Below are 23,607 nucleotides of genomic sequence, written 5' to 3'. Positions count from 1 at the left end.
AAATGATAATGCTTTCAAGATACAGAATATGTAAAACAAGATCATTTTTATCAGTAATTTAAAGGAGAAAAACCCCTAAAGTATAACTCTATAGAGACGCAAAGCAAGCTCTGAAGCAAAGAGTGACCATGATGGTCTCAAAGTAGAAATGTGTGACTTTTATTTAAACTTTAAAATGGCAGGCTGCTGGGCTGCCTGACCTGCTCAGTTGGAAGAGCATGTGACTCTGCCTCTGAAGGTCATGAGTTCAAACCCCACATTGGGTGTAGAGATTACTAAAAAAAAAAAAAAATAAATAAAAAAAAAATTAAAACTTAAAAAAAAAATAGGCCACCTAATTAATCTAGACCCTAGGGAAAGCAGGATGGGACAGGAAGTAAGATCTGGGACAAAAGAGACTAAACTGCTAAGAAAATAATCTTCTTTGTCTTTAGTATCTCTTTTGACTTCTCACCGAGTACAAAGATAAAGAAAAACTACTCATTCCTAGCACAGGGTCATTTTTAGTAAAATGGAAAAACTTATCTTTTGCTATGTTCCACTAATGTTTTACCTATAAAAATGGGAAGCAATTTAAGGGAATCTATACTTAATTCACCTTAAGTGAATTAAGGACAATTAAATTTTAAGCCAATCCTTTGTAGCAGTAATATTCTATTCTAAAAGAATTGTCTGAGAAGGGAGAAAGTAGGTGGCTATAGTAAGCTCCATGTGCATTGAATCTTTATACTCATTTGTCTTTTAAGGACAAAAACATTTTAAGTTATCATTTCCTCTTTAATCCTCTAAAATCCAATGCAAAAGAAGATGAATCTAGTCTCACCCATGCCACAGATGTAGAAACAAAAGCAGAAAAAGATTAAATAACTCATAAGCTAGGTTATGCCATTACAAAATGGGAACAAAGTCTGACCTGCTCCTTTACTTATTAATGTGTTATAGACACATTAGTAAATATCAATGAAGTGATTAAATACTAAACTGGTCTTATCTTCCATATAACTTAAGATGGAAGGGGAAGCACTTAATGAAAAATATTTAAAATAAAACTTTATAACTCTTTTGTAGGGATTCCTTAAATTCCACTTTTCAACTTTTAATAGGTGTGCTAATTTACACAGGACACATTACCATTTACTATGTAACATTAAAGTTCCCAGTGAAGAAACTGGTCACTAGTGCAATAAGAAGTACCAGGAAAAAAACAAATAAACAGATAAATAAAGGCCAGCCTGTTGAGAATAATGGAGGGGAGAGACAGGAGGAGACTGGGTCCTTTATGACAGAATTTAGCCTGTACTTACTTGGAACCATCTTCCTCCAGACTGTCTGTTGTGAAAGATAATTAAATGTCTTTATTTTTTTAAGCAAAAAAGAAAAGAAACTGCTTCTAAAATCTTATGTAGAATTCATCAAAAAAAATTTTTTTTTCTTGGAACAAAAATGGTAGAAATCCTGGGTTTTCTAAACACTTGAATGAATATGAAGCACAAAGCTGAAGTACCTGGAATCATTTGGTTGCCTGTAGTCTTCAGCAAGATCACAAAGTACTCAAAGATTCTTTGGCCTTTTCAACCATATTTGCCTTGAAAGTCTTCGTTAATATCCAGTGTTAAGACAGGGATTTCTTGTAGAAAATCAAAGTTGATTTTCAGTGTTCTATGCAGGACTCAGCTTTCATGCTTATAGTGAAGCTTCTGTATATATTCAAGAATGCCTTGGTCTTCATTTCTTTCCCATATTCTATTCAAGCATTTCTCTGCAGTGGCTCAAAGATAACTGATTCCATCCAGTTCAGAGCCTTGGCCAAACTTTAGATTCATCCAGTCATGCCAGTCTTGATAAATTGCCTACTCTGTTTCATTCATGTAATCGTACTGATACAAACTAGATGCAAAACTATGCCTATACCTATATAGAGGTTGTTCAAAAATTGACACAGGCTTTTCTGCATCTTTGAGCTTGCTATTGAGACAAGCAAGCTAGGCTCATATTCGACTGAGGCAGGCATATGATTGGAAGGTAAATGACTGTCATTCAGGTTACTCATATATCATCTGAAGAACATTCCCACCACTTTTTTAAAATGTTAGTTCCTCAAAGTCGTCTTGAGTACTTTGAGCATTGCACCATCTGGCAGCAGGTTCAGGAACCACTTCCCAATCTTTGCAGACCTGTTTAAGAATATTCACAAATGTCTTCCCTGAAGCAATGTTCCTTTCGATGACAGTTTTCTTGGTGCAGGTCCCCTCAGAGCTGGTCATGGGAGATGGGCGTCTCGTCTTGGATGGGGTGGCCATTCTGGTCTTGTGGTAGGTAGCCTGAGCACACTGGGCAGGGAGGGGTGGGAAGTGGCCATAGATGTATGTACTGGGGCTCACGCCACCAAAGAACATGATTTGACATGCAGGCTGAGCTCCCGCCTGCAGCAGCTTGAACTCATTTATTTTAATAGTTGTGTGTGTGTATTCCTTAGAATTTTCTACATATAAGATCATGTCATCTCTGAATAGAGATAATTTTACATTTTCCTTTCCAATCTGCATGTCTTTTATTTTTTCTTGCCTAATTTCATTGGCTAGAACCTTTAGTACAATATTAAATATAAGTGGTAAGAGCTGACATACTTTTCTTGATCCTTAGGAAGAAAACTTTCAGTGTTTCACTATTATGTATGATGGTAGGTGAGTTTTTTGCAGATATTCTTTATCAGATTGAAGAAGTATTCTGTTGCTAGTATGTTGAGAATTATTATCATGGAAGGCTGTTGACTTTTGTTAGTTATTTTTTTACAATTTAATTAGATAATCCTATTTTCCCCTTAATATAGTTTATTACATTGACTTTTGGATGTTACATAAATCTTGCATTCCTAGGGGAAAAACCCTAATGATTATGGTGTATAACCCGTAGTTTATGTTGCTAGATTCATTTTGCTAGTATTTTGTTGAGGATTTTTTTTAATCTATATTTGTAAGAGGTACTGGTCTATAGTTTTCTTGTGATGTCTTTGATTTTGTTATGAGGGCATTTGATTTCATAGTATGAATTAGATATTCCCTCTTCTATTTTTTGGAAGGATTTGTGAAAGATTGGTATTAATGCTTCTTAAAATGTTTGGTATAAATAACCAGTGTAGCCATTGGAGCCTTGGATTTTCATTGTGGTAAATTTTTAAATTATGAATTCAAGCTATTATACTTATTCATACATGAGTATTTTTATTTCTACCTGAGTCTGTTTTGCTAGTTTGTGTCGTTCATTTTATTTCAGTTATCTAGTTTGTTGGCATGCAGTTGTTCTTGTAGTGTCCCTTGTAATCCTTTCTGTAACTTTGATAGGACTCCTCTCTATTTTTTGTTCTTGATTTTTACAATTTGAATTTTTTCTCTTTTTTTCTTGGTTAGTCTACCTAAAGATTTGTCAATGTTGTTGATCTTTTCAAGGAACCAACTCTGGATTTTGTTTATTTTGTTTTAATTCTGTTTTACCTATTTCTGCATAATTGTTCTCATTTCCTTCCTTCTGCTTGCTTTGGATTTAGCTTGCTCTTTTCAAATTTTCCAAGATGAAAGATTTATTAAATTGAGATCTTTCTTTTAAAAAAAAATAGGCATTTATAACTATAGATTTCCCTGTATGTAACTACAGCTTTCTTTGCCATGAGTTTTTTTTGTTTTTTTTAATGTTTATTTTTGAGAGAGAGAGTGAGCGAGCAGGGGAGGGGCAGAGAGAAAGGGAGACAGGAGACAGAGAATGCCAAGCAGGCCCCACACTGTCAGCGCAGAGCCTGATGCTGGCTCAAACTCACGAACCACTAGTTGATGACCTGAGCCAAAATCAAGAGTCAGTCATTTAACTGACTGAGCCACCCAGGTGCCCCTCCATGAGTTTTTAAAAAAAAAATTTTTTTTCAACGTTTATTTATTTTTTTGGGACAGAGAGAGACAGAGCATGAACGGGGGAGGGGCAGAGAGAGAGGGAGACACAGAATCGGAAACAGGCTCCAGGCTCGGAGCCATCAGCCCAGAGCCTGTCGCAGGCTCGAACTAACGGACCGCGAGATCGTGACCTGGCTGAAGTCGGAGGCTCAACCGACTGCGCCACCCAGGCGCCCTGATGAGTTTTTTAAATTTTTTTTTTTCAACGTTTATTTATTTTTTTGGGACAGAGAGAGACAGAGCATGAACGGGGGAGGGGCAGAGAGAGAGGGAGACACAGAATCGGAAACAGGCTCCAGGCTCGGAGCCATCAGCCCAGAGCCTGTCGCAGGCTCGAACTAACGGACCGCGAGATCGTGACCTGGCTGAAGTCGGACGCTTAACCGACTGCGCCACCCAGGAGCCCCCCCCCCGATGAGTTTTTTAAAGTAACTTGTTGAATTTACTTATGTGTTCTAAACATGTTCCCATTACATGTTGTGTATTTTCATACATTGCTTATTAATAACTAGGTTCTGTAATTTGTGATTTGAAATTTTACTTTTTTTTTAAATTTTATTTTTAATTTTTAAAAATTTACATCCAAGTTGGTAAGCATATAGTGCAACAATGATTTCAGGAGTAGATTCCTTAATGCCTCTTACCCATTTAGCCCATCCCCCCTCCCATAGCCCCTCCAGTAACCCTCAGTTTGTTCTCCATATTTATGAGTCTCTTCTGTTTTGTCGCCCTCCCTGTTTTTATAATATTTTTGTCTCCCTTCCCTTATGTTCATCTGTTTTGTCTCTTAAAGTCCTCATATGAATGAAGTCATATGAGTTTTGTCTTTCTCAGACTAATTTCACTTAGCATAATACCCTCCAGTTCCATCTACGTAGTTGCAAATGGCAAGATTTCATTCTTTTTGACTGCCAAGTAATACTCCATTGTGTGTATGTGTGTGTGTGTGTGTGTGTGTGTGTGTGTGTGTGTGTATATAAGTGGTAAGATATATGTATATATATATATCACATCTTCTTTATCCATTCATCCATCAATGGACATTTGGGCTCTTTCCATACTTTGGCTATTGTTGATAGTGCTGCTCTAAACATGGGGTGCATGTGTTCCTTCGAAACAGCACACCTGTATCCCGTGGATAAATGCCTAGTAGTGCAATTGCTGGGTCGTAGGGTAGTTCTATTTTCAGTTTTTTGAGCAACCTCCATACTGTTTTCCAGAGTGGCTGCACCAGCTTGCATTCCCACCAGCAATGCAAAAGAGATCCTCTTTCTCCTCATCCTCACCAACATCTGTTGTTGCCTGAGTTGTTAGGTCATAAGAGGAAAGTATATAGCAATCCAGACCTTTTTAAAGAAGGAGGAAAGATCTCAGATACACAACCTAACCTTACGCCTTAAGGAGCTGGAAAAAGAACGGCAAATAAAACCCCAAATCAGCAGAAGACAGGAAATAATAAAGATTAGAGCAGAAATTAATGCTATCGAAACCAAAAAAAACCAGAACAGATCAATGAAACCAGAAGCTAGTTCTTGGAAAGAATTAACAAAATTGATAAATCACTAGCCAGTTTGATTAAAAAGAAAAAAGAAAGGACCCAAATAAATAAAATCAAGAATGAAAGAGGAGAGATCACAACCAACACAGCAGAAATAAAAACAATAATAAGAGAATATTATGAGCAATTGTATGCCAATAAAATGGGTAATCTGGAAGAAATGGACAAATTCCTAGAAACATATACACTACCAACACTGAAACAGGAAGAAATAGAAAATTTGAACAGACCCATAACCAGTAAGGAAATGGAATTAGTAATCAAAAATCTGCCAAAAAGCAAGAGTCCAGGGCCAGATGGCTTTCCAGGGGAATTCTACCAAACATTTAAGGAAGAGTTAACACCTATTCTCTTGAAGCTGTTCCAAAAAATAGATATGGAAGGAAAACTTCCAAACTCTTTCTATGAAGCCAGCATTACCTTGATTCCAAAACCAGAGACCCCAGTAAAAAGGACTATAGACCAATTTCTCTGATTAACAAGGATGCAAAAATACTCAACAAGATATTAGCCAACCAGCTCCAACAATATATTAAAACAATTATTCACCACGACCAAGTGGGATTTATACCTGGGATGCAGGGCTGGTTCAATATCCACAAAACAACGTGATTCATCACATCAATAAAAGGAAGGATAAGAACCATATGATCCTCTCATAGATGCAGAGAAAGAATTTACTTTTTTTTTTTTTAAGACGCATTTATTCAGCGTCATGATCAGACTATGATTAATATTTAACAATCAACAGCATGGGTGCAAAAAAAAAAAAAATCTACATTAAAACCCTTTGTTGGAATGCTGTAAACTTTCCAGAGAACAGAAACTAAAATAACCTGTTATACAATTAATCACAAATACAGTCCTCAGATTTTTTGTCAATGTACATTGTCTAAAACATGTCTTCTTTGTAGCAGCTAGACCCTGCCATCACTGTGCTTGGCTGAGTTCACAAATCTGTTGTAACCTGTAGCTTCCCTGTCACTTCTCTGGCTCTCCTCTCCTGCTAAGCCTTGTTTCCTGGCAGTAAACATAGTAAAACCTTCTGCCACTGCCATAGCTACTGCTGTTGCTGGAACCACCATGGTCACCTTGGTTTTGTGGTTTGGCAAAGTATTGGCCTCCACCACCACAGGGGCCAGAGCTTCTGTCTCCAAAATTTCCTCCTTTCATGGGTCCAAAATTTGAAGATTGATTGTTGTAATTTCCAAAATCATTATAGCTTCCACCATCTTCATAGTTGCTTCCATCATTACCAAATCCATTATAGCCATCCCCATTTCCACCACCCTGTTGACTGCCACCAAAGCCACCTCACCCTCTGAAGTTTCCTCCACAACCAAAGTTGTCATTCCCACCAGAACCACCTCCATGACCACCACCAAAGTTTTCAGAACCACTTTGACCTCCTTGGTTGGATGAAGCACTAGCCATCTTTTGCTTAAATAGAGCTCTCCCTACTTCACAGTTGTGGCCATTCACAGTATGGTATTTCTGAATGACAGTCTTGTCTACAGAGTCATGATCATCAAACGTTACAAAAGCAAAGGCTCTCTTTTTGTCACTGCCTTGATCAGTCATGATTTTAATCACTTCAGTTTTCCCATACTGTTCAAAATTATCTCTTAGTGTCTAATGCCACTGACAAAAATCGTTTTCACTGTTAAGTGGGCACCAGGTCTTGAGAATCTTCTCTTGAGACAGCCCTCTTTGGTTCTACAACTCTTCCATCCATTTTGTGTGGCCTTGCATTCATGGCTGCATCCACCTTTTCCACAGTGGCAAACGTGACAGACCCAAAGCCTCTGGAGCGCTTGGTATTTGTATCTGTCATTACCACACAGTCCATAAGTGTTCCCCATTGCTCAAAATGGGGACTCTCATCGGACTCTCAGACTCTCATCGGTGGTTTGAAAGCTCAGACCTCCTATGAAAAGCTTCCGCAGCTGTTCAGGCTCTTTGGGAGATTCTGACTTAGATATGACAGCAGTGGGAGGGGAGACTTTAACGATGCTTACTTGGCGTTGTCTACGGGCAGAAAAAGGTGAAATTTACTTCTTTATAGTTTACAGGAATTTTATTTTCTTGTGCCTATTTATTATTTTTTATTTCTTATTTTAGAGAGCGAGTGTATGCGAGCAGGGGAGAGGGGCAGCTCCTGACACGGGGCTGGATCCCATGACCCTGGGATCAAGACTTGAGCCGAAATCAAGGTCTGACACTCCCCTGACAGAGCCACCCATGCGCCCTATGCCTATTTGTTATTACACCTATGTGAACCACTATGGAACAACTTAAATTTTGTGCCATAAAAATATTTTTGTGGTAAGGTACTATTTTTTTCGCACTAGGAATATATCAGCAAAAATCCGCCTTACAATTTGAAAGACCTAATTTTATGTTGAATGAGCACAACTTATAAGCTGAAGCATTGCAGGGAGATAACCAGACAGCAGTTAGATGCTCTTGTCTTTTTCATTGTTAATTTATTGTCCTACATGGGTTTCAGATTTATAAAGGCATCACAGGTTCATTGCACTTAATACCTGCAGTGTTTGCTACCATACCACAACTCATTTTCAATACTTTATTACAGAGGATGAGAAATTGTAATGTTTTATTAACAATGCTTCTGGAGGGGCGCCTGGGTGGCGCAGTCGGTTAAGCGTCCGACTTCAGCCAGGTCACGATCTCGCGGTCCGTGGGTTCGAGCCCCGCGTCAGGCTCTGGGCTGATGGCTCCGAGCCTGGAGCCTGTTTCCGATTCTGTGTCTCCCTCTCTCTCTGCCCCTCCCCCGTTCATGCTCTGTCTCTCTCTGTCCCAAAAGTAAATAAACATTGAAAAAAAAAAAAAAATTTAAAAAAAAAAAAAAACAATGCTTCTGGAAATGAATGCATTTTAAAGCAAGTAAATCTTTTTGATAGACCTTTTTCAAAAAAAGTTTTGGTATATTTTTGTTCTTCCCAAAGCATCTTCTAATTTTTCTTGTGATTTTTTTTTCTTTTATCTGTTATTATTTAGGAATGTGTTGTTTAATCTCTACATTGTGATTTTTCAGTTTTATTTCTTTTTAGTTTTTAATTTCATTGTGTTCTTGTTCAAGAATGTTATTAATCTCACTCTTTTTAAGTTTATTGAGGTTTGTTTTATGGCCTAAAATATGATCTGTCCAAAAGAATATTTCATGTTTATGTGGGAAGAATGTGTATTATGTTGTTTGAGGGCATCTTCATGATTTCTCATGGGAAGTCAGCTGTTAATTTTATTGAGGCTCGTTTTACATGATAATTCATTTATGTTTTTTGCTTTTGTGATTTCTCTTTGTTTTTCACCAGTTGGCATGATGTGTCTGTGGTGAGTCTCTTTGAGTTTATCTTAGTTGAAGTTCTTTGAGCTTTTTGGATGTATGATATTTCATGAAATTTGAGGTTTTAGGGCTCTATTCAAGTAAAATTTCTGTTGCTTATTTCTCTCCTTTTCTTCTGAAATTCTTAATTTGCATATATTTGTATACCTGATAGTGTCCCACAGGTCTCAGAGGTTGTGTTCATTTGTCTTCAGCCTTTTTTCTTTCTGTTCTTCAGTTCAGATAATCTGTTTTGTCCTGTCTAAAGTTTGCTGATTTTTCTGCCAGTTCAAATCTGTTGAGCCTATCTAGTGACTTCATTTTAGTTTTTGTATTAGTCAACTCCTAAACTTCTATTTGATTGTAATATTTGTGGGGTTTTTTTGTTGTTGTTATTGTTAAATAATTGCTACGTATTTATATTTTCTATTTGGTGAGGCATTTTTATAATTAAAGTATTTTAGACATAACTTCCATATTTTTAATTTTGAGCTTATTTGTAATAGTTGACTTAAAGCTTTGTGTACTGATTCAAACTTCTGGGCTCCCTCAAGTACATTTTCTCTTGCTTGCTTTTTCCTTGTCATACTTTTCCTATTTATTCATTTGTCTTTCAATTTTTTTGTTGAAAAGTAAAGATTTTAAATAATATAACGTGGACATTAAGATCCCCCACTTCCTCCCGTTGTTGTTGCAATTTGTTTTGTTTGTTTAATGACCTTTCTAGGCTAATTTTGTAAAGTTCGTATATCCTGTTGTGTGTAGTTACTAAAGACACTACATGGTTAGTTTACTTGCCTGTGAATTATTGCACAGCGATTTCTTTAAGTACCTAGAGCCAATAAGTCTTTCATCCTTTACCAAGGGATTCTGTGTTTTTGAGGCATGCGTTCTATACTCTGCCAGTATATAATCAGCTATTCCTTTCTCCTTGTGCAGGGAGGGCTTCATGGTTATCCAGAGTTGAGAGATTTGGGCTTTCTTAGTTTTTTTCCTCAGCATGGATACAGTTTTGTACATGCAAATAGCATTCTAGATCCCCAGGAATATGTCATCTCTTTTCAAGCTGCCTATGGACAGCATTCTCCAGATCTTCCTTTTAGGTATATTTGGCCAGTCTTGGTTCCTTAAACCACTATTGCTGCTTCACACATCTGCAATAATAATTTGTTTAGCAATAATTAATTAATAATTAATTGCTGCTGACTCTTTTAGAGACATGCCCTGGGGATAGGACTTTTCCCATTGAATGAGCTGCTGAATCAAATTATAAATTCTGTTTATAAGTTTTTTCCTAAAAGCTGCCAGGCAGGTCAGATTATGATAGTACTCTGGGGATAGGGCCTTTTGAGGAGCTCTAAATGCAGTTTCCTCTCTCCTGTGACTTCTAGGCTGCTGGTTTACACAGCTACTCTGGTTATGAGGCTACTGCTTTTCAAAGCTGCCATGAAACTAGAGAGGGGGGTATGAAACTAGGGCAAGTTAAAACACACGAAGTTTATTGTTTATGTTGAGATTCAGTTGTTTTCTTGGGTAAATTCTATTCAGATTGTTACAAGCCTATAGTTGTGAAAAATTAGATGGACTATTTTTGCTACTCTTCTTATTCCTTTTATGAAGGAGTGGGTTATTAGAGGTCCTTACCTCTAATAAGAGATTATTCTGTGGCACAAAAACAGACACACAGACCAATGGAATAGAACAGAAACCCCAGAACTAGACCCACAAACGTATGGCCAACTCATCTTTGACAAAGCAGGAAAGAACATCCAATGGAAAAAAGACAGCCTCTTTAACAAATGGTGCTGGGAGAACTGGACAGCAACATGCAGAAGGTTGAAACTAGACCACTTTTTCACACCATTTACAAAAATAAACTCAAAATGGATAAAGGACCTAAATGTGAGACAGGAAACCATCAGAACCTTAGAGGAGAAAGCAGGAAAAGACCTCTCTGACCTCAGCCGTAGCAATCTCTTACTCGACACATCCCCAAAGGCAAGGGAATTAAAAGCAAAAGTGAATTACTGGGACCTTATGAAGATCAAAAGCTTCTGCACAGCAAAGGAAACAACCAACAAAACTAAAAGGCAACCAACGGAATGGGAAAAGATATTTGCAAATGACATATCGGACAAAGGGCTAGTATCCAAAATCTATAAAGAACTCACCAAACTCCACACCCAAAAAACAAATAACTCAGTGAAGAAATGGGCAGAAAACATGAATAGACACTTCTCTAAAGAAGACATCCAGATGGCCAATAGGCACATGAAAAGATGTTCAGCGTCGCTCCTTATCAGGGAAATACAAATCAAAACCACACTCAGGTATCACCTCACGCCAGTCAGAGTGGCCAAAATGAACAAATCAGGAGACTATAGATGCTGGAGAGGATGTGGAGAAACGGGAACCCTCTTGCACTGTTGGTGGGAATGCAAATTGGTGCAGCCGCTCTGGAAAGCAGTGTGGAGGTTCCTCAGAAAATTAAAAATAGACCTACCCTATGACCCAGCAATAGCACTGCTAGGAATTTATCCAAGGGATACAGGAGTACTGATGCATAGGGGCACCTGTACCCCAATGTTCATAGCAGCACTCTCAACAATAGCCAAATTATGGAAAGAGCCTAAATGTCCATCAACTGATGAATGGATAAAGAAATTGTGGTATATATACACAATGGAATACTATGTGGCAATGAGAAAAAATGAAATATGGCCTTTTGTAGCAACGTGGATGGAACTGGAGAGTGTAATGCTAAGTGAAATAAACCATACAGAGAAAGACAGATACCATATGGTTTCACTCTTATGTGGATCCTGAGAAACTTAACAGGAACCCATGGGGGAGGGGAAGGGGAAAAAAAAAAAAAAGAGGTTAGAGTGGGAGAGAGCCAAAGCATAAGAGACTGTTAAAAACTGAGAACAAACTGAGGGTTGATGGGGGGTGGGAGGGAGGGGAGGGTGGGTGATGGGTATTGAGGAGGGCACCTTTTGGGATGAGCACTGGGTGTTGTATGGAAACCAATTTGTCAATAAATTTCATATATATATATATATATATATATATATATATATATATATATATAAAGAGATTATTCTGCAAGCTTGACCATCACATTTTTTATTTTAGTCACTCTGATAGGTGTGTGTTATTAACTAATTATTATTTTAATTTATATTTCCATGATGACTAAGGATATTGAATCTGTTTTATGTGTTTATTTGCCAAATCTATCCTTTTTGGTGAAATATCCATTCATGTCTTTTACTTATTTTTTTAAATTGATGTATAATTAACAATATATAGGTTTCAGGTATATAGCATAATGGCTTGATATTTGCATATACTGCAGAATGATCACTGCAATAAATCTAGTTACCATTCATCCCGATACAAAATTACAAAAACTTTTTTTCTTGTGATTAAGATTTATTCTCTTGGCAACTTTCCAATGTGTAGTACATTATTGACTATGGTCACCATGCTGTACATTACACTTCATGACTTATTTACTTTATAATTGGAAATTTATAGCTTTTGACCCCCTTCACCAATTTTACCCACCCTCAACCCCTGTCCCCTCTGGTAACCACCGTTTTACTCTCCATATGTACAAGTTTTGTTAATTTTTTTGAAAGATTCTACATATAAGTGAAATCATACAGTATTTGTTTTTGTCTTTGTCTGACTTATCTCATTTAGCATATTAGCATATTATATTAGCATATTATATAATATTAGCATAAAGTCCATTCATGTTATCTCAGATGGTGAGATTTTTATCTTTTTTATGGCAGGCTAGTATTCCATGGTGTGTGTGTGAGATATATATGGTGTACATGATATTTATCCTTTCTCCATGTTTCTTCAAGTAGGGCATGTATCACTGTCAACTTTCCTTTTAGAGCTGCTTTTACTGCATCCTGTCTTTGGTATGTAGTATTTCCATTTTCATTTGTCTCAAGTTATTTCTGATTTCACATTTGATTTCTTCATTTACCCATCAATTGTTCAGTGGCATGTTTAAGCTCTACATATTTGTGAGTTTACCAGTTTTCTTCTTGTAATTGATACCTATTTTGTATGAAAGAGCTCATACCGTTTTGGTTGAAAAAGATGCTTGATGTGATTTTAATATTTCTAAATTTATTGAAACTTGTTTGTGTTCTGACATATGATTTATACTGGAGAATGTTCGAGGTACACTGGAGAAGAATGTGTATTCTTTTGCTTTTGGCTGGAATGTTCTGTATTTATCCATTAGGTCTTTCTGGTCTAATGTCTTTTTTAGGGCTGATGTTTCCTATTGATTCTCTGTCTGGACGATCTATCCATTGATTTAAGAGGACTATGAAAGTTCCTTACTATTATTGTATTGCTGGCAATTTTTCTCTTTAGATTCATTTATATTTAGGTGCTTCTTTGTTGGGTGCATAAGTATTTACACGTGTTATATCTTCTTGTTGGATTAGACAGTTTTATCATTATGTAATATCCTTTTTTTTTTTTTTGTCTTTTGTTACACTCTTTTAGAGTCTATTTTGTTTGGTATAACTAGTCACCCCAGCTTTCTTTTGGTTTCCAATGCATGGAACATCTTTTTCTATCCATTCACTTTCAGTCTTTATGTCTCTTCACACTTAAGGGGAGTTTTTGTAGGTAGTACAGATTTTTTTTTTTTAATCAATTCAGCCATTCTGTGTCTTATGATAGAATTTAGTCCACTTGCCTTTGAAATAATCATCGATAGTTATGTATTTACTGCTCTTTTGTTACTTGTTTTCTGGCTGTTTGGTAGTTCCTCTCTGTTCCCTTTTTCTTGTCTTACTTTCTTCCCTATGGTTTGATGATTTTATTTAGTGTTACGTTAAGTTCCTTTCTCATTTGTGTATATACTATAGGTTTTTGCTTTGTGGTTATATATATATATATATGCCTGTGCATATATATAATATGTACATGTGTGTGTGTGTATGTATATATATATATATATATATATGCCTGTGTATATAGCAGTCTAAAGTTGATAGCAGCTTCAGTTTGAATGCATTTTAAAACTACATTTTTGGGTGCCTGCATGGCTCAGTTGGTTGAATGTCCAACTCTTGATCTTGGCTCAGGTCTTGATTTCATGGTTGTGAGTTCAGGCCCCACAATGGGATCCCCGCTGGGTGTGAAGACTACTTAAAAAACAAATCAATCTACCTTTTTATTCCACACACACTCCCCCACCCTGGTTTTTTTTTTTTTTTTGATGTCATATTTTACATATTTTTGTGTTTGCCTTACCTGTTTTAGTGATCTTGTTACTACTTTTGTTTTTTAATGTTCACACTAGCTTTATAAGTGATCAATCCACTGTTGTTATTACATATATACCTTTCCTAGTAGGATTTCACTTTTATGTTTTCTTGTTACTAATTATGCCTTTTCTTTTCAGCTTGGAGAAGTCTCTTAATATTACTTCTGTTACTGGTTGCATGGCGATGGACTCCTTTAATTTTTTTGTCTGGGAACTCCTTATCTCCCCTACAATCCTGAATGATAACCTTGCTGGCTAGAGTATTTTTGGTTGTAAGTGCTTTCCCCCCCCCCCCCCCCCGCCCCCGGCCAGTTCTTTTAATATATTGTCTCTTTTATCATTTATTATATATATTACAGTATAGTATAGTATCTTTTAATATATCATATCATTCCCTTTTCCTGGCTGAAAAATCTGCTGATTTCCCATGGGGGTTTCCTTGTACATAACAAGTTGTTTTTCACTTGCTGCTTTTGAGAGTCGTTGTCTTTAGCTTTTGACATTTTGTTTTTAATGTGTATTGGTGCAGCTCTTTTGGCTCATCTTTTTTTTTTTTTTTTTTTTTTTTTTTAATTCTCTGGGTTTCCTGGATCTGGATGTCTTTCTTTACCCAAACTAGTGATATATTCAGCCATTATTTATTCAAACAGTTTTTTTTTTGTTTTGTTTTGTTTTTTTTGTTTGTTTTTATCTCTTTCACTCTCTTCCCCTTCTGAGACCCTTATGGTGCAAATGTTATACCACTTGATGTTGTCTTATAGGTAAGCTATCTTCATTTTTTCATTCATTTTTTTTTTCCCGCTGTGATTAGGTGAGTTCATTTGCTCTGTTTTCCGATTCACTAATCTTTCTGCTTCATCTAGTCTGTCGAGCCCTTAGTGTATTTTTCAGTTCAGTTATTTCTTCAGCTCTGAGACTTCAATTTGGTACTTTTCTTACCCTTGTTTAAGCTCTTTTTTGAAGTTCTTACTCTGCTTAGTCCATTTTTCTTCCCAGATCAATGAGCTTCTTTATGACCATTACTTAGAATACTTTATCAGGTGAATGACTTTTTCCTGTTTCATTAAGTTTTTCCTAAAGTTTTATCTTCTTTCATTTGGAATATATTCCTCTGATTCCTCATTTTTCTTGACTCTGTTTTTGTGTTTATGTGATAGGCAAAAAGCTACTGCTACCATTATTGATAGAGTGTCCTGGTTTAGGAGATGAATCTTAGTACCATTCAAATTTGTTCCGTATTTTGAGTTAATTTTTGTATAAGACATTAGGTTGAAATCCTTCTCATTGTTGTTATTTTTTTGCTTATGGATATTCAGTTGTGTAGTACTGTATGTACACACACACACACACACACACACAAAGTTTTGTTTTTTTGTCAAAAAGCAATTGAATACTTCTGTCAGTCTCTGTTTCTGGTTTTTGAAGTGTTCCACTCATCTGTGTTTCAGTTTCTTTGCCAAAATCACTGTTTTGATTATTGTAGCCATAAGATAGTCCTTAACATTGGGTAGAGTAACACTTCTCACTTTATTTTTTGTTAAGGTAGGTTGTTTTTTTTTAAATTCCAGCTACAGTTAACATACAGTGTGTGTTAGTTTCAGGTGTATAATATTATGATTCAACAATTCTATACATTACTCATTGCTCATCATAGTAAATGTACTATTTAAGTCCTATCCACAATTTCCCCCATTCCCCAATTCACCTTCCCTCTGGTACCCATCAGTTTGTTCTCTTATAGTTAAGAGTCTGGTTCTTGTTTTGTCTCTCTTTTTTTCCCTTTGTTCATTAGTTTCTTTAATTCCACATGAGTGAAATCATATGGTATTTGTCTTTCTCTGACTTATTTCGCTTAGCATTATATCCTCTAGGTCCATCCATGTTGTTGCAAATGGCAAGATTTCATTCTTTTTGATGGGTAATAGTCAACATACATATATGTGTACGTATATATATGTACACACACCCCTCACATCTTTTTTTTTATATTTAAATACAAGTTAGTAAACATAGTGTCATCTTGGCTTCATGAGTAGAGCCCAGGGATTTATCTATTACATATAACACCCAGTGTTCATCCCAGTAAGTACCCTCTTTAATGCCTATTACCCATTTAGTCCATCCCCCCACCGACCTCCACTCCAGCAACCCTCATTTTGTTCTCTATATTTAAGAGTCTCTTATGGTTTGCTTCCCTCTCTGTTTTCTTATTTTTCCTTCCCTTCCCCTATTTTCATCTGTTGTCTTTCTTAAATTTTACATATAAGTGAAATTATATTTGTCTTTCTCTAACTGACATATTTTGCATAGCATAATACACTCTAGTTTTATCCACGTTGTAGCACATGGCAAGATTTCATTCTTTTGGATCACTGAGTAGTGTTCCATTATATACATATATACGTATATGCATATGTATATACATGTGCGTATATGTATGTATATGCATATGTGTATATGTGTGTATATGTAGGTAACACACACACACACACACACACACACACACACTACATCTTCTTTATCCATTTGTCGATAGATATTTGGGCTCTTTCCATACTTTGGCTGTTTTTGATAGAGCTGCTGTAAACATTGGGAGTGCATGTGCCCCTCTGAATCAGCATTTTTGTATCCTTTGGATAAATTCCTAGTAGTGCAATTGTTGGGTTATAAGGTAGTTCTACTTTTAATTTTTTGAGGGACCGCCACACTGTTTTCCAGAGTAGCTACACCAGTTTGTGTTCCCGCCAACAGTGCAAAAGGTCTTCCCTTTCTCCACATCCTTGTGAACATCTGTTGTTTCCTGACTTGTTAGCTTTAGCCATTCTGACAGGTGTGAGGTAGTGTCTCATTGTGGTTTTGATTTGTATTTCCCTGATGATGAGTGATACTCAGCATCTTTTCATGTGTGTTAGACATCTGGATGTCTTCTCTGGAAAAGTGTCTATTGTCTTCTGCTGATTTCTTCACTGGATTATTTGTTTTTTGAGTGTTGAGTTTGATAAGTTCTTTATACATTTTAGATACTAACTCTTTATCCAATATGTCATTTGCACATATCTTCTCCCATTCCATCAGTTGTCTTTTAGTTTTGTTGATTGTTTCCTCACTATGCAGAATATTTTTTTTTTAATGTTTTTTTTTATTTTTGCGAGAGAGAGGGAGACACAGAATCCGAAGCAGGCTCCAGGCTCTGAGCACAGAGCTGAACGCAGGGCTTGAACCAGTGAACTGCGATATCATGACCTGAGCCGAAGTCGGATGCTTAACTGACTGAGCCACCCAGGGGTCCCTGCAGAAGCTTTTTACCTTAATGAGGTCCCAGTCATTAAGTTTTGCTTTTCTTTCCCTTGCCTCCAGAGACTTGTCAAATAAGAAGTTGCTACAGCCAAGGTAAAAGAAAAAAAAAGGTTGCTGCTGGTTTTCTCCTGTAGGATTTTGATGGTTTCCTGTCTCACATTTAGGTGTTTCATCTGTTTTGAATTTATTTTTGTGTATGGTGTAAGGAAGGGGTCTAGGTTCATTCTTCTGCATGTCACTGGCCCGTTTTCCCAGCGCCATTTGCTGAAGAGACTATTTTTTCCAATGGATAGTCTTTCCTGCTTAGTTGAAGATTAGTTGGCCATACATTTGTGGGTCCATTTCTGGGTTCTTTGTTCTGTTTCTATTCTGTTCCAATGATCTACATGTCTGTTTTTGTGCCAGTGCCATACTGTCTTGATAATTACAGCTGGATGCATCCAGCTTTGATTTTCTTTTGCAATATTACTTTGACTATTCGGGGCCTTTTTGTGTTCCATACACATTTTAGGATTGTTTGTTCTAGCTTTGCGAAGAATTCTGGTTTTAGTTTGATAGGGATTGTGTTGAATGTGTAGATTGCTTTGAGTAGTATAGACATTTTTTAAAAAATATATTTTATTGTCAAGTTAGCTAACATACAGTGTATACAGTGTGCTCTTGATTTCGGGAGTAGATTCCCATGATTCATCACTTACATACAACACCCAGTGTTCATCCCAACAAATGCCCTCCTCAATGCCCATCACCTCTTTTTCCTCTCTTCCGCCCCCGCCCCCAACCCTTAGTTTGTTCTCTGTGGGTAGTATAGACATTTTAACAATATTTGTTCTCCCAATCTGTGAGCTTGGAATCTTTTTCCATTTCTTTGTGTATTACTCAATTTCTTTGATAGGCTTTCTATAGTTTTCAGCATACAGATCTTTTACCTCTTTAGTTAAGTTTATTCCTAGCTATCTTCTGATTTTTGGTGTAATTATAAATGGGATTGATTCCTTGATTTCTCTTTCAGCTGCTTCATTATTGGTCTATAGAAATGCAACCAGTTTCTGTACTTTGATTTTGTATCCTGTGACTTTGCTGAATTCCTGTATCAGCTCTAGTAGTTTTTTGGTGGAATCTTTCAGGTTTTCCATATAGAGTATCATGTCATGTATAAAGAGTGAAAGTTTGACTTCTTCTTTGCCAATTTGTATGCCTCTTATTTCTTTTTGTTGTCTGATTGCTGAGGCTAGGACTTCCAATACTATGTTGAACAACAGTGGTGATAGTGGACATGCTTGTCGTGTTCCTGACCTTAGGGGGAAAGCTCTGTTTTTCCCCATTGATGATGATATTAGTTGTGGGCCTTTCATTTATGGCTTTTATGATGTTGAGGTATGTTTCTTCTATCCCTACTTTCTTGAGGGTTTTTATCAAGAAAGCATGCTGTGTTTTGTCAAATGTTGTATCTGAGAGGATCATATGGTTCTTATCCTTTCTTTGATTAATGTGGAGTATCACCTTGAGTGATTTGTGAATATTGAAGCAGCTCTGAAGCCCAGGAATAAATCCCACTTGATCATGGTGAATAATTCTTTTAATGTACTGTTGAATTCGATTTGCTAATATCTTGTTGAGGATTTCTGCATCCAGGTTCATGAGGGATATAGGCCTATAATTCTTCTTAGTGGGGTCTTTGTCTGGTTTTGGAATCAGGGTAATGCTGGCTTCATAGAATGAGTTTGGATGCTTTCCTTCCATTTCTGTTTTTTGGAACAGTTTGAGAAAATAGGTATTAAGTCTTTAAAAAAATTTGTTCTATCCCATTATCTTGGTTTTCTTCTTCAAGGATTGTTCTTATCTGTATGTTGGATCATAAGAGAGATTTAATCACTCTTTCTCTTGAATCCTTTTATTTTCTTCATCGGAGGTGGGTGAAATTTAAAATTTCTACCTTATTACTTTCTATATCTCTTAAGATATTATCTGTGATAGCTACTTGTTCTTGGATTCCTTCCGGTTTAGTCTTTTTTTTTCCTGAGCGGATTTTTTTTTCCATGTTAAGAGAATATGTCACTTTATTTTTTGTTTTAAGCTTTTAGTTAAATTTTTTAGTTAATGTATAGTGTAATATTAATTTAGTGAGTCATCACTTACATATAACACCCAGTGCTCATTACAAGTGCCCTCCTTAATCCCCATCATTTAACCCATCCCCCGCCCATCTCCTCCCTACCAACCCTCAACTTGTTCTCTATATTTAAGAGTCTGTTTGGTGTCCCTGCATGGCTCAGTCAGTTAAGTGTCTGACTTCAGCTCGGGTCATGATCTTGTAATTTGTGGTTTTGAGCCCTGCATTGGGCTCTGGAGCCTGCTTTGGATTCTATGTCTCCCTTTCTCTCTGCCCCTCCCCGACTTGCTCGTGTATGTGCTCTCTCTCTCAAAAATAAACATTAAAAACAAAAAGTCTGCTTAATGGTTTGTGTTTCTCTCTCTCCCCTCTCTCTGCCATGTTCATCTGTTTTGTTTCTTAAATTCTACATATGAGTGAAATCATATGGTATTTGTCTTTCTCTGAGTGACTTATTTCACTTAGCATAATACACTGTAGTTCCATCCATGTTGTTGCAAATGGCAAGATTTCATTCTTTTCTATGGCTGAATAATAGTCCATTGTGTGTATATACAACGTCTTCTTTATCCACTTATCAGTCAGTGGACATTTGGGCTCTTTCCCTGAGCTGATTTTTAAACTTTATTCTACCTCTTAGGTTTTGTTACTTCATTTCTGAGTTTTTATAATCTGAATGTCTTATTTTCAAATAGTAGGTTACACTTTTTCTGTTTTATGAATATGTCTTTGTTGTGCTTTCTTTGTGTGTTGGGATGTTATTCTACTCCTTTCTGTTTTTTGTAATAATAATTTTGTATGGGATTTGAACTTGATCTCTTTCTATTGCTTATTTTTATGTTACAGTTTTTGTGAATTTTTAGAAGAAGGCAGGATTCAAAATAACTTTTCTAATTTCTGTTGTTTTCTTGTAGTTTGCAAGTTATGGCCACTTGTTAATTTGTTATTTAGATATTTCCTGGCTCATTTCTTTTCCTCAACTCCACTTGGACCTTTTCTTTTTTGTCTGTACCATCCCTGTGCTGCTGAGCAGATTCCACTGCTAGCAGTTTCTCCACAGTATGGGGTCCTGTCCAAGAATGTAGTCCTGGCTGACAAGTACTGAGTATCCTAGACTGCCCCCACTCCTTTGGATCTTCTTGAGTGGAACTCTTGCCCTCACCCTGTTTTAGGTACCATTTCATTCTCAGATCGCCTGCCCCACTTCCTAGTGAACACCACATGTCTCTGTGCTCAAATTCTCCTTTGCTCCTTCACTTCTCACAGCTTTGCTCTCAGATAGGAGCATATGTAGGACTTTGCAGGGTTGAATGTTTGTCCTTACCCATTTGTATTTTGGAATTTATTCTCTAGTTGTACATGTTTCTGTGCTTTTTGTTTTGCTTTCTTGTTACTCTTTTTTACATGGGGATTCAGAGACATTTAAAAACTATGCCTTCACCATTGCCATTCCTATGTTTCCACATTGTTAATTGTCAAGTTAATATATATTTATGAAGGTGATTTCATTTTTTTGTTGTTTTTTTTTTTTGTTTTTCTTTAAAAACAATCTCCACAGAGAAAAAGAAACTGGGACATAGAATACCCATCCTTACCTGGAGGGAGTCCACTGAAGTTCAGAAGAGCAGGTCTCAGGACAGTGGGGGCATCTGCCTCTCTCTCTGAAGCATGGCTCAGGTGTGGAGAAGGATTTCAGGACACTTCTGGGACCCTGGTAAAGTAGTTGTAAAATTGTTTCCTTGAGTGCCAAATTTGAGATAAATCTTAGATTCCTGAGTGTTCAGGCCACTGTATTTATATTTCTTTGGAATTCCTTTCCTTATTGCAGGATGCAGTAATTACTACATTCTTCTTTGCTCAACTTTGAATTCATTTTTGCCACTTCTTTATGCTAGGCACAACCTTTGTACTTTTTTGTAAATGAAGGTTACATACTGAGAAGTTTCTCAGAAGATAAAATCTTTGAGCATCCTGCTCTTCACAAGAAATATATTTATAAATGCTTTTATATCCTTAGAATCTTTTGGCAACAAGATATTCTAGTTAATTTTTGTATATGTGCGGATTTTGAAATACTGATAATATAAATATGTACAAAATGGAATACTATTATAAACTTTTAATGGTTCTCTGTTTAGATTCTGGAAAAATATAAAAATACATTTATATATATATGAGGAGTATGTGCTTTGGGAATACTTACTGGTAAATATAAATAAAACAGGGATATTTTAAGGAGAGTATAGTTTAAGGTTTTGAGTATTACAAAATAGTTTTGGTTTTAGCCCTTGTTATAAATCTCTTCTTCTTCGTCTTCGTCTTCATCTTCGTCTTCTTCTTCTTCTTCTTCTTCTTCTTCTTCCTGCAGTTGTTAACAGCTGAAAAGAAGATTATTACAGAGAAGCACCTTGAATTATCCCTGAGACCCAAGAAAGGTAATATTTTTGTTGATTTATTGACAGAAAAGGTATAAGACTAATATATCCTTCTTTGATTTATTTACTTTCTTTTAAAAAGTTATTTAACATAGTTTGGGTAGACTGTGTATTTGTGTTTTCCAAAATGTAAAAAACATATTTTTGAGAAATCTCTCTCTAATCTTTGTCACCATCTATCACATTTTTTCTTTCTTCCTATAAGTAATTATTAAAATTTTTCATGTGTCCTTCCTGGATTTACTCTTAATGAGCAGAGCCCGGTAGGTTAGCTTAGGCTCACAGCCCCAGAATTTAAAATTTCTGATTTGGGAAATAAAGTTATGACCTATTATATAAGGACTGTACTATTTCAGGCAGTGAAATTCTTAACTTGGTGAATTAGTTAGGGAAAGCTTTCAGTTACAGATACATAGAAACTGTTAGAGTGTGTGAAGAAATGGAGTTGAATTTATCTCCTGCAACAAGAAGTTCAGGGAGTCAGACTTGTTCTGAGTCCGGCAGCCTTAGTGTGGAGTTTGTTCTTGCCGTCATGAGGTGGAAGCTGAATTCTCCGGGCCCAATTCTCAGGAGGAGTGTGGGCTTTGCGGATTTTCTCCAGGTATACTTTTCGTCTGGAAAGGAATCCCACCCCCAGGACGTCAACCTTTGGCCAGAACTTGTTATATAGGGTCACTTCTACTAAAGGGACTTCAGTGAAATTAAAGATTTTTAAATATGTTGTAATATGTAATATTAATATGTAATATGTAATTACATAATATGTAATTATGTAATATGTAATATGTAAGTATGTTGCTTCTCAAATAAAATTGGGGTTTTGTTAGTAAGGAAAAAAAGGGGATGGATATCAGGGAGGCTGCTGACTGCTGCCATACTCGGTTACCCTGTGGGTGGGCAGGGAGAGTCAGGGCTTGGGACCTCAGGGATCTCCTTTGGCCCCTTGGTGTCCTGACTGTATCCTGTGAGGGCAGTTGTCATATTAGAATAATTTGACACCTCTGTAAAGACCCTGTCTTCAAATAATCACATTCTGGGATGCTGGGATGTTGGAACTTAAACATATGAATGACCTTTGGGGCAACACAATTCAGTCCATAACACCACGTGCTAGCACAATGCCTGCATGCAATGGTTACCCAAAATGCTTACCTGTTGTAACTATTCTCAGTCTAGCTGATGTTCTTCCTAGAAGTATTTTATCTGTAGTGATTTTATCTATATAAATCATATAAAGTACCTATAATTCATGGGTTTACGAATTCCATAAATTCATTATAGAATCTGAAAATAGCAGTAGCTTTACTTCCTGTCTCAGTCTGTTCAAGCTGCTATAACAATAATACTACAGACTACGTGGCTTATAAACACCAGAAATTTATTTCACACAGTTCTGGAGGTTGGAGGTCCAGTATATTCAGTGTCTGGTGAAGACTCACTTCAGGTTCATGACAGTATCATCTTGCTGTGGACTCACATGGAAAAAGGGGTCAGCAATCTCTCTGGGGGCTTCTTTTGTAGACTACTAATGCCATTCATGAGGGCTTCACCCTCATGACCTAATCACCCCCAAATCCCCACCTCTTAATCTCACACATTGGGGATTAAG

General features: G+C 36.6%; 1 protein-coding gene and 2 pseudogenes across 2 annotated transcripts in view; 1 reads left to right on the top strand and 2 right to left on the bottom strand.

Moving 5' to 3' along the window:
- The window catches only part of SPIDR (scaffold protein involved in DNA repair), a 509,957-nt gene that overhangs the window by 10,183 nt on the left and 476,167 nt on the right, over positions 1 to 23,607 (top strand). For both annotated transcript variants that reach the window (XM_030304272.1, XM_030304271.1), the window contains exons 2-3: positions 21,122 to 21,277; positions 21,932 to 21,998. In XM_030304272.1, coding sequence (XP_030160132.1) covers positions 21,122 to 21,277; positions 21,932 to 21,998 — 223 coding nt within the window. The remainder of the gene's footprint in view (positions 1 to 21,121; positions 21,278 to 21,931; positions 21,999 to 23,607) is intronic.
- On the bottom strand, positions 1,541 to 2,323 carry LOC115506312 (annotated as a pseudogene).
- LOC115506504 lies at positions 6,481 to 9,796 on the bottom strand (annotated as a pseudogene).

The sequence above is a fragment of the Lynx canadensis genome, chromosome F2, assembly GCF_007474595.2.
Source record: "Lynx canadensis isolate LIC74 chromosome F2, mLynCan4.pri.v2, whole genome shotgun sequence".
Classification (NCBI taxonomy): Eukaryota; Metazoa; Chordata; class Mammalia; order Carnivora; family Felidae; genus Lynx; species Lynx canadensis.
Note: the sequence above shows the minus strand (reverse complement) of the source record. Positions and strands in the feature narration are given on the sequence as shown.